This window comes from Thamnophis sirtalis, unplaced genomic scaffold (assembly GCF_051295495.1).
Source record: "Thamnophis sirtalis isolate CommonGarterSnake01/CBP01778 unplaced genomic scaffold, rThaSir2_p1.2 scaffold_7, whole genome shotgun sequence".
Lineage (NCBI taxonomy): Eukaryota > Metazoa > Chordata > Lepidosauria > Squamata > Natricidae > Thamnophis > Thamnophis sirtalis.
The window spans coordinates 27,585,718-27,597,942 of NW_028261387.1; the positions used below are offsets into that span (position 1 = coordinate 27,585,718).

General features: G+C 37.3%; 1 protein-coding gene across 1 annotated transcript in view; it reads right to left on the reverse strand.

The window, feature by feature from the left end:
* Positions 1-11,982, reverse strand: part of HOOK1 (hook microtubule tethering protein 1) — a 37,240-nt gene extending 25,258 nt beyond the window's left edge. The window contains exons 1-4 of the mRNA XM_014068583.2: positions 11,823-11,982; positions 6,166-6,251; positions 4,254-4,326; positions 665-715 (exon numbers count right to left, since the gene is read on the reverse strand). Of these exons, the coding sequence (XP_013924058.1) occupies positions 665-715; positions 4,254-4,326; positions 6,166-6,251; positions 11,823-11,873 (261 nt within the window). The 5' untranslated portion in view covers positions 11,874-11,982. The remainder of the gene's footprint in view (positions 1-664; positions 716-4,253; positions 4,327-6,165; positions 6,252-11,822) is intronic.
* Between the last annotated feature and the right edge of the window lie 243 nt (positions 11,983-12,225).

A 12,225-nucleotide genomic window follows, 5' to 3' on the forward strand; every position in this document is an offset into this window, starting at 1 on the left:
AAATGTAGGGGTTTGTTGTTGTTGAATTTATATCCCAGCTTTCCTCCTCTGAGGATTTATACCACATGCAGTTATTTTTTCCCCTTTTACAGCAATTACCCTGTCAGGACAGGTTGATTCAAGAGATTGTGCCTTTCCCAAAGTCACCCACAGAGCCTCAATATCTGATAGACTGAGACTCCTTGGTCCTATTTCAACTCTTTACTCAATATATCTCCCTGAAGAAATAAACTGAGTTAGAAGGAGAGTAAACCTTAGTTTTTAGGATTTCTTTTTTAAATTAGAGGGCATTTCTTCATTCATGTTTATACCTTACATGAATGTTACATTTACTGAAATTCGCCAGTAATCAGTACTGCAACTGAACTTTAAAAAAAAAACACTGAATACTGATCATTATAGCATAGCACCTAAAGTTGGAACAGATGGGAAAACAAAAATACTTTCTAAAATATTTTCCTTTTCAAATAAATGCATTTGCTTATAAAGTGTTCATGGAATAAAATACTAGTAATAGAACATCAAAGTTAAATTCATCCACATAGATTTTACATGCATACTAGACATGAAAATAATAGATTAAAATATTCTGTAAACTGAGATTTATAACTAAAATTATAAAGAAGAAATTGCATATTTTACAAATTGTTATGGTTTTTCATACCTCATGATAATAATCCATAATTCCTTGAAGAACTTTCTTCAAATTGCTAGCCTAAAATATTTAAAATGACAATTGAGTGAAAATACACTATTTTCATATATTTGAAAGTTATAATTAACTGAAATGCAGTCTTTACTCAACAAATTTACCTCCTACAAATATAATCACATTAGTTGCACATACCATACCAAATGCAATATACTACTTAAAATACCACATTCTAACAAAATTCACCTCTGCCAAAAGAAAACTTAGCTTTACGGATGTGATAAATCCAAGCAGAGGGAATAAAACCAAAGTAAAAACCAAAATGTAACACAATGCTTTCATAGAGCAAGCAGATGCTTAGCCCTAAAAAAATTTTATCTGCTTTAGAATGGAAAACCTTATTTGATTTATTAGGGAAAATATTGAATTGTTTTCTATTTTGTTAAAACTTTCAAATTAAAACATTCTATGATCTATGGTGTCTTTTTCTCATCTCTTTATTTTTCCCTCAAGCTTGCCTTTCACAAGATGTATAGGAGGTAAAACTATGATGGAAAAATAATGTTAGGTGAAGCCATCTAAGTCACCCTTCAAATAAAATGCTTGCCCAATGTCAATCAGGTATTGGGCCCCTGGATGGGTTGAATTCGTTGATATATTACAGTCAGGGTTCAAGGAAACCTTTGCTATATTTTGTAAAAGGATTTTATATGCTGTTTATAATTGGTGTTTACTATAAACAGCCCATTTATACTAAACAATGTAAATTTATGTACCCAAATGTGAACATAAAACAAAATTCAATAAAAAAAGAAGCAAAATAGCTTTGAATGTACTAGCATGTCTTATATTATCACATAACACAGGTCTGCGACTAAAAAGCTGCTTGATTATTTTCATCTATTTTCCATGTATTTTGGTGTGCTGAAAACAAATAAAATATTGAAAAAACTCCTAGACATCATGATTTGCCACAACATGCAAAATTGTCTTCAAATTTATCATTTTTAAAAAATTTTGGTATTTTTTTATATTATGGGTTTTTAACCAAATTTAAAGTCCAAATTACTATTAATTAATTCACATAAGTGCATTAAGATATAAAATGCCAAAAAAACCTTAAAGGGTTTGTCTGAGTTATGTAAAAAAAATGTAGTACTATAAATCTGATGGTCAGCAATATATACATAAGCTAAGCAAGTTTTAAGTCTGTGCTTCTAATGGTAGAAGGGATTAATCTTTCCTGAAGAATCTAGTGGGAGGGAGACACAGGGCAGATAGCAGCATCTCCAGTCAGTGCAGGGGGCGTGGGCAGCACTGTGACGTCTTGTGTACAGACACAGAGCTACTCTCTCCTGCATGCCACACTTGTGCACAAATCATCATCAGGTTCTTGGTTCTAGGCTGTTCACACTTTTTCATCGCAATTCATGTTAGCTCGTCATTCTTCAACCATTATGTTATGGCTCCGTGAAAGTGTATTAATTCACCAGACAGTTTCTGATTCATCTGTGGTGAATATACAGTGTTGAAGCAACAGCAGAATATTACAGACTTTGTGAAAAAAAAAAACCTCCATACTTTGGACTAAAAATTGGAGATCAAGATAAAGTTTAGACGCCTCATAAAGTGTGCAAATAGTGTGTTGAGGACCTCCGAAACTGGTTCAAGGGTAAGAAAAAATCTTTCCTTTATGGGATTCCTATGGTATGGCGAGAGCAAAAGAACCATAGTAATGACTGTTACTTTTGTTCGTGCGATGTGAAAGGATTTAATTCCAAATGGAAGCATTCCATTTCATACCCCAATCTTCACTCAGCAATTCATCCCATCCCCCATGGCACAGATATACCAGTACCCAAGCCTCCTGCTACCTTGGAAGAGATACCTAGCTCCGATGAAGGTGAAGTCATACCTGAACCAGATGAGTTCTGACTCTCAAGTTCTGACTTTGAAGATGATACAAGACCAAAATTGTTTTCTCAGGAGGAGATGAATGATTTGGTAAGAGACTTGAACCTTCCCAAAAGATGCCGCTGAGTTACTCGGATCAAGGCTGAAAAGCAGGAATTTATTGTTGCCAAGAGTGTCATCTTCATGATTCAGACATCGTGAAAAGGAGTTCGTTCCTTACTTCGCCAAGGAAGACAAGTTGTGTCAGCCTCTGTTTTGCTGCTTGCTTTCGGCTGCCATAGAAACTGGGAGAGGGGGCATTGTATGTGGGTAGGGAAGTGTCGGCACAGGAGTGACTGTAAATAGGAGGTGTTCTCACCATCTATTGCGCATGCTGCAGATAGAGGATTTGCCGCCATGGCCAACTGTCCGGCATACCAGCCTGATGATGCTTTTTGAAGATGTCTCCCACGTGACACCTGTGGGGTGTGCTGATTGAACTATGCGCTGAGGTTACCACGGGGAGGGGGTTGGGTCACATATTGATATCTATGCTTACGTGCCTCAGACCTTGCTTTGCCTAGCTATTATCTACTTATGACAAGTAAAAGTACTCTTAATTCTGCAAAATGGAGTTGAGTGGTTTCTTTCTTGGTTACTGAGTGAAGCAGCCCATAAGAAGTTGGTTTATTGCACCGATGTTGAAGGTCTGATGGGTCAATTTAAAATCCAATATGATTCAGAGCAATGGCGTCTTTTTATAGATTCTTCAAAAAGAAGTCTCAAAGCAGTTTTACTCCACAACGGTTTTTACGCTTCCATACCTGTAGGTCATTCCTTACACTTGAAGGAAACCTACAAGAACTTGGAATTGGTTCTTCGTAAAATTAAATATGAAGACCATGGTTGGCAAGTGTGGGGGGACTTGAAGGTCTTGTGCATGCTGCTCGGGCAACAAGTTGGGTATACCAAATACCCTTGTTTTCTGTGTCTATGGGACAGTTGAGACAGACAAAATCACTGGACCAAGAAGAGTTGGCAGCCGAGGGTGCTAACAGTCGGTGAAAAAAATGTCTTCCGAGAAACTTTGGAAATTGAAAAAAAAATAGCAACTGCCCTCAAAATAAAAGCAATGCAGTTATACTGCATACATGGCTTGGAGGGATCAGTCCACCAGGCCTTCAGTGGTCATAGGAGGGATTGGACTACCCACTTTCTGAAGTGCGAGAGGCGGTAAAGAACCTTCCCCCTTATTGGTACTTCTGGTACCAATGAGGGAGATTTTATTAAATAGTAAAATCCTATTTAATTTCCAAGCTGAACAGGGACAACTGAAGGGCTGGATGTCTGTAAAATGTCCAGGTCTCATCTAGGGGTTTCAGATGCCTTATCAACAGATGTCATGGTTACTACTTGAACCCATAGCCTCAAAATAATACAGCAACCTGATCTATAGGAAAAACAAAAACCCATGCACAATCTGATACTTCTATGTTTACTGTTCATATACTCTCCAAACCAATCTGGGATCTTTCCCAAAGATATAAAGAAGTTTTAACGATACACGTAGCATGTTTCGTCTAGGAACCCTTTGAATCACAAGCAAGAAATATCATATACCGTAATCTAAAATATGTTTATTTGTATTTTTAACTTCAGCATTATAACCTAGGTAAATACTGTATATATTGATAAGATATTCCATTACCTTTATTCTCCAGCTTTCACCAGCATCTTCTTTAATACGTCTTAGCCAAGCTTTGTCAAACCAGGCAGGATCGCTGAAATAAAATCAATCTCTATTAATTTTTTTGGGTGGTGGTGGTGATGAAACTGAATTTCACCGGCCAGCTTCAATCTTGTTTCGCTGCAATAAACAGGAAACAATCATGTCTTATGTAGCAAAGCAAACTGGACTGTATCTAGTGATGTAGTGCTTTGCGGTTTAGGGGATACTTCTGAAAATTGAGTGGTGACAAGCACATGTGACTTTCTACTATATGCACCCCAGAATAGCTATGAAGTGACAATCGCCTTGAAGAGCACTAAAAGGTAAAAGGTAAAGATTCCCTTTGCACATATGTGCTAGTCATTCCCGACTGTAGGGGGTGGTGTTCATCTCCATTTCAAAGTCAAAGAGCCAGCACTGTCTGAAGACATCTTCGTGGTCATGTGGCCGGCATGACTAAATGCCGAAGGCACACGGAACACTGTTACCTTCCCAGCAAAGGTGTTTCCTATTTTTCTACTTGCATTTTTACATGCTTTCGAACTCTAGGTTGGCAGAAGCTGGAGCAAGTAATGGGAGCTCAATCCATTACGCAGCGCTAGGGATCGAACCCAAAAACTGCTGACTTTTCTGATCGACAAGCTCAGCGTCTTAGCCACTGAGACACTGGATCCCTATAAGAGTACTAAAGGAGTATCTTTTCTTCTAACTTGCAATTTAAATTCAACTGCAAGTAGAATCTCCTATTTTCCTCCACAATAAAGAATGTTTCTCCCTAGGAATTTAACCAGCCATGCCCTTCTTCAGGATACAGAACTATAAACTTTAGGAAACTCTAGGAAACTAATTCAATTTTTTCTCCCCTTTCTTTCTATTATGTTCTCAACATACATCCAATATTTTATGGTATTGTAAAGTTAATAACTATGTACAGTTTTTACTGGATAGAATAATAGTCTTCAGGGTTTTCCATATAAGTTTTTAAATATTGTTTTGTACTTTTATAAGTGATCTTAGCATGCTTGTATCTCCTCCATCTTCCCAATCGCCTATGGGGCCCAATTTCTGCAATTGTCATTTTCTCCCTACTTGTTTTCCCATAGAGTAATAGGATAACACATGATATTTTCAATTTGGTAATGCATATTAATTTAATAATTCTTTTAAATAATTAACAGCCTGTCCGAAGTCTTTTTTCATTTAACTGAGTCCATGCTTTAATATAATTTAGATAATTTTAAATTACTCAAAGTTGTCAAACTTCGCAACACACAAAGCCCTTAAAAGTGTTAAATGAATATATGCATCCTCCACAAGTAAAACTAAATATGTAATTACATTATGATTGGCAGAAGGTTCACTTCTAGCTATCGCTCATGTTTTGTTCAAGATTTAGCTCCCTATTTGGCCTGAAAAAGCCCACTTCCAGCTTGCCCACCCAGTATGCTTCAGTATGCCTATGTAATACCTCTCCTTCATGAGATGCACTAGTTGTCAGTCTGTTTCTGGGTACATGTCAAGGTATTGGTTGTTACCTATACAGCTCTACTTGGCATTTAGCATAGTTACCTGATGGATTGCCTGTCTCCATATATCTAGCCAACTGATTCAGCACTGGTACATTCTAGTTCCTTTGATTAAAGAATATCATCTATTGAGAAGAAGTGCACCTTTTCTGTAGCATCATCTATTCGCTGGAATGAAGTGTTCTCCTTATTTTGCTGTTCATTAGAAAAGCTCTTCAACCACACCTTTGATAAGGGAATTGAGATTCCCTGCTTCATTCTATCTGTTCTGTCATTCTTGTCGCTTCTTTTTAATTGTATTGAAATTTCACTGTTGGGAACCAGGTGGCATGTAGGTTCAATAATGAAAAATAATAACAACTTACATTTCATGAAGAACATATGCCAGAGCTACACCATTTGTTAAGTCCTGTACTTCTCTGCAGGATTTAGCAATATTAAATGTCTGCAGCTGGAGGAAAAGAAATCACAAAGTGATTAGGATAGCAAGCAAATAAAAAATAATGTCACCATTATACATAAAAGTAGCCCATCATACTGCGGGTGCGAAGTAGGCTAGCTGAGTGGTCGATTGGCAAATTATATGTAGAATGAATCTTTGCTCAATCAAATTAATAATCTCAATCCATCTTAATAGAACTCAAAGCAAACATTTCATCTGTACAGATATATTAAAAGGGAGGGTACTAAACTTTGTTCAGACTTTGAGCAGATTTATGAACAAGAATTCTTGAAATTTTAATAGTCTCTTGGGCATTTTTGAGACCAGACTTTATATGTGTTAAATGTTTCATTTACAGACTGACAGATAAGGCAGTCATGGCAGACCTATGTGTCTGATAATTTTGATTAAGCTGGAATGAAAGACTATACTTCTGCCAAGTGATTTTTTTTCTCAGAAGAGTAATTTTTCTATTATTAAAAATATTTCCAACAATATTTGAATATCTGAAAGTATTAGGTAGAATCCAATGTTCCACCAAATGATTTTGTGTTTTCATCGTTCCTGCTGTCCTTTCCTACTTTCTTGTTGTAAACAGAGGGATCTGCAGATCCTAAGGAGAAGATTCATCTAAGGACAACTGCGAGAACATTAATCTTCCCTCTTGTATTATGCCAAGAAAATCAGTTTGTACTAGTAGAAATACACTTTCAGCTCATAGTTTTATTCTTTGCCTCACTTAAGAATATTTGGTACTGGATTGCCATCATACTATAAACAGGATCTGAATACTTAGGATGTACATGTATTGTTCCAATACAGGGCACTGAAAGGAACCTGTTCATTACAATCATGCATATGCTATAATATGCTTAGGTGGCAACAGCTATTTCATTTGCACTAATCTGAAAGTATCCAAAGTTCAATATTTTAGTTTCCTCAGCATTCCTATATTCTTATAGTCTGTTTGTTCTTAGGCAACTGAAAATTATTCAGATACCCTTAGTCCTCATTCTAAGCATACTTTCTGATTAAAACTATATGTTCTATAATGCACATGTCTCAGGGGTGGGTTCCTGCCAGTTCTAACCTCTTCTATAGAAGAAGTTCCACAAATCTAGTGCCGTTTAAAACCGGTTCCAGCTCCCTCCTGTCCGTCCACACATCATCAAGATGAAGAGCAAGAGGAGGAATTCGGGAGTTGAAGTCCACAAGTCTTAAAGCTGTCAAGTTTGAACACCCCTGGGTTTTTTTTTCTAAAGGGTTAGGGGTGCAAGGGTCTTGTAACTTGACAGCTTTAAGACTTTCACGCTTCAAATGCCCAGTTTCTAAGCCAACATTTTGGTTGCTAAGCAAGAGAGTTGTTAAGTGAATTTCACCACATTTTACAAGTTGGCCATGCCCACCCGGTCACATAGCCAGCAAGCCACTCCCACAAAGCAGGCGACACCTACATAAGAGGTTCTAAAAAAATTTGAAACCCACCACTGTCATGCCTCTACAGAGAAACAGTAATTATTTACTCTTAATATTTTTTCATGTTATTGGCAGCCACTTTCCTCCAGAGTTTTCAATTTTTAACTCTTAGCAAAAGCATACATTTATACTTAAAAAAAGAAAATATGACAGTATATCTTCTGGAAAGTCTATGAAACATAAATTGACACTATTGGTTTGTTATGATGGTTAATTTATAGCTTTTAGTTTTTTATGGATATCTTATTATATTTGTATTACTGTTTCATTGATTGCCAGAAAATTATTAACTAATTACAGTTTGGGGCAGCAATTTACTTTCTTACTTATATGATGAGACCATGACAAATAGAAGTACACAATCCACACAATTATATACAAAATTTCTGCAGTGGCCTCATAACTGGATGCCCAATTCAGCTATCCAGGTAATTATATTAGATTTGCATTTGCAGCAGGAACAGCAAATGCAAATCTAATATAATAAAGATGTGCAGCTTATACTATTTTCCTGTAAACAGTATTGTTTTTTATTCTATAGGAAAAAAGATTAAGGTTCCCTCCCCCCAAAAAAGTAATTCTGCATAATCAAGAATTACATGCAAGTATTAAGATTGACAAGAAATGGTGGGAAGTTCAAGTGTTAAAAATGTGCACTACCACCTAACTATCTATTAGGATGAAAAAAAATGCAAAGGGATGTAAAGTGACAAAAACTGTTAACAAACCAGTTTTCTACCTTTTCATTATACCTTTTCACACTTGGTTTCCTTTCGTCTAAAACCCAGAAACTCTTTCATACGATACAAAGAAATATTAAAAAACAAAACAAAAACTGGTTATAAACTAATTTGAATGTTTTGGGAACAGCTAAACTAATGTTTTTCAAATTGTGTACCATGGAACATTGGCCTTCTGCAGAAATGAATACAGGTGTTCATTTCAAAATCTTCACTAACTGTCTAATTGCTTGGAAATTAAGAATTTTAGTAATTAAAATTAAATTTAGGAAATTTAAGTAATTGGCTGAGAGAGAACATGGTTTTGTTTTTGGTTTAACCTTAAAAGTATTTTTCTGCTTCATTAGATTTAGAAGCACCAGTCATTTTCATTTATTTCTCTATTATAGGAATTCTAGAGTCTCTTGTGAACTACAAAACCACCATCTGCAGCCCTTGAGTAGTAAATATTCCCTTCTTGTAGAATACTGTCAGATTCTTTTGGGTTCAAAATCCATTTATAATTATAATCAACTCAGTCAGTGGTAGTCCATGAATAAGAAAATCTGACCAATTTAATTTCCAACTATTATCTGAAAAACAAAAAATGAACCTAGTTCCACCAAATGGTTTTGGGTTTAAATCAAATACACTGTTCAAATGCCTATATATTTGTATAAAAAAGATTTTTTGTACTATGTTGTAAAAAAAAAAAGCAGGCAAGGAAACTAATCAGTAAAGTTCCAAATTAAAGTCACAGTTGCTTAATTTGGACTGTATCTTATTTCTGATGGCATGGCAATAAAAATAACTAACTAGTAGCTTTTACTTGCTAAGTTATAAATTACTTATCTCTAACAATATGAAAGTATTTCCATAAAAAAACTATTACTGCTCTGGCACAATGATCACTTTAAATTACTCTTAAAACCTACAGTTAGTCATCAGAGCCCCATCACTGATGTTAAACCTGTCAAATTTTATGTCCTGCATTTGTAAAACAAGTAATAAATCAAATATAATTTCTTCCTCATCACATATAAGAAATAATAAAAAGATAACAAATATGTATATTATACATACATACATGCACATGCACACGCACACATACATTCTTTTTAGAACAGGAATCAGAATATTTTTAATATGTTCCAGTGTGTACACAGAAAAAATGACAATAAAGGTTATCTCATCTTATCTCTTAAATCAAGCTTCTAGTATGCATACTGTAAACCAATTTTTGAAATATTTTTATCTCACTTTTATTATTTTTATAAATAATTCAAGGTGACAAACATATCTAATACTCCTTCCTCTTCTTATTTTCCCCCACAATAGGTGAGTTGGGATGAGCGAGAATGATTGGCTCAAAGCCACACAGCTGACTTTCATGCCTAAAGCAGAACTAGAACTCAGTGTCTCCTATTCTCTAGCCTGGTGCATTAAACAACTAGACCAAACTGGGTCAATGTAAACTTTTTTTTCCATAATAAAAGAGCAAAGGGACAATAATGGCTTATTTATCTAAACATCACCAGTAACTTCATTATTTTAAAAAGACAAAGCAATATTAAGCTGATTACAAGTATTAGATAATAAATGAAACAGAACTGAGTGGAATGCAAGTTACAATAAAGAATTGGGTTATTATTAGATTATTTGAATATTGTTTTAAATATAATATTGTAAATGAGATTTGTGCAGTATGCAAATATTTAATAAGGAAGATTGATAACAACTTTGTTGATTTCTTGATTTTATGTTTTTTAACCACCAACACTATAACTTGTGGAGGGAAAAAAACAATCAAATACCTTGCAATGAAAGTTTTTAAAAAAGTTTCTAATTCCAAAACAAGATAGAACCTGTTTCCGGAAACAGCAGACAGGCACATCCTCTATATACACCCTCAAAAATGCCTGCTTGAATATTCACGTTCTCCATATAAATATTTTCAGTGTCCTTATTTTTAGATCCTGCAGAGTAGTAAAAGTCATCTTAATTCATATAGAATGTATGCATTCCTGTGGTATATAACACAGCTTAACAATTCACTCTTCTGTGGATCCCTGGCAACCTGGACATAAATTGTTTCAACTCCTACCCTCAAAATGACAGTATAGAGTACTGCACACCAAGACAACTCGACACAAGAACAGTTTTTTCCCAAACGCCATCACTCTGCTAAACAAATAATTTCCTCACCACTGTCAAGCCATTCACTAAGGTTGCATTACTATTACTATTAGTCTTCTCATCATTCCTATCACCCATCTCCTCCCACTTATGACTGCAGGACTTGGTCAATAAAGAATTCTATTCTATAAGTCTTCAGGTGCATGTTGTTGGTCTATATTCCATTTCCTACAACAGCTAGTAAAATGTCTCAAAGTTTATTTTCAAAACCAAAGAAAAGCTGAAAGACCTACCCTAAGTTTTCCATTGGCAATGTATTAAAAACCATTAGTGACAGCTTTAAAAAAAAGTAACATTTTCACACAAGCTTTGACAGAACCTGAAAGGATACTGGAAAGCTGCTGTCAGCCTTTAGATTTTTCTCCTGACCCTTTAACAAGTACGTGTCTCTAAAGGAGTCGGGATTCATATCTCTCATATTATCTTCCATGATTTCCTAGCACTGATTCCTAGAAAACTCTGATATGGAAGGAAAACAAGATTCACTCCATATTGATTATTGATTGAAAGGTGGCATTGGAAACCTGTGTGTCTAAAACCGCTCTGACACAGAAGCCCATTTAGGGTTCAAATGTTCCCCCTTTCCCCCTCCCTCCCTCCAAACAGGTTACACTGGAGAATTGCTCACTGGGTATCCCATTGAGAACCATTTTTAAACTTTTATCAACCCACCAAAGGGAAGTTCTCCCTGCAAAGAGGCTCTCAATATAAGCGTAACCTATAGGCGTAAAGTGCACCCCAACGCACCCCGGGCTATTTTCATGCGGAAGGGAGATCAAGGCAGCGTTAAACACTTAGGCCAGAGAGGCGGGTTTGCGGGAAGCCAGATTGCAGCTCCAAGATAGACCGTCCGTGACCGTCTGAACACGGCAACCCACATTGAGTCTGTGAGAAGAGCAAGAGAAAGCGAAGCGAGAGAGGAGCGCGGAGATCTCCATATTGGATTTGCAACTCCGCTCCAGGGCGATATTGCCGTCACCTGTGCAGAACGGCGCCTTCCCACAACACCAGCCCTCCCCAACGTCGGGTGGTTTCCCGACGGCGAGTCCGAAGGGCGCGCGGAACCGGCTCGAGGCGACGAGGAAGAGGGTAAAGGGAGGGGGGAGTGATGGGGGCTCCTGCTCGAATTAGACCAAGAGGCGGGGGGGAGGGTCCCCCTTCCCTCCCCCTGCCCCCCCCCGCCACTTACCCAAAGGATGAGGCTGTCACACAGCAGCTGGTCGGCAGGTTTCCCTTCCATGACGGCGGCCTGTCCGCACGAGATGACAACCGCGGCGGCAGCAACAGCGCCGCCACCAGGATTCCCTACGCAACGCACAATGCGCCAACGCCGAGAACAATGCGCAGGTTACGTGTCAGCGGCGGCCGGTGTTACCTTAATTTTAACCACTCCCCCCCCCTCACCAGCCAAGCATCTAGCCCCTCCCCTCGTCAGGTTTGTCCCTGAGGATTCGTACGGGTGTTTGACGCGGGAGCCAGCCAATTAGGAGTTAGGAAAATCAGGCCGGTACGAGGCTTTATTGGGAAGCTTCCAGTCTCTTTGGAGTCCATCCAAAAGGCGGCTCCCGGGGGACGTTTGCATCGAATAGGAA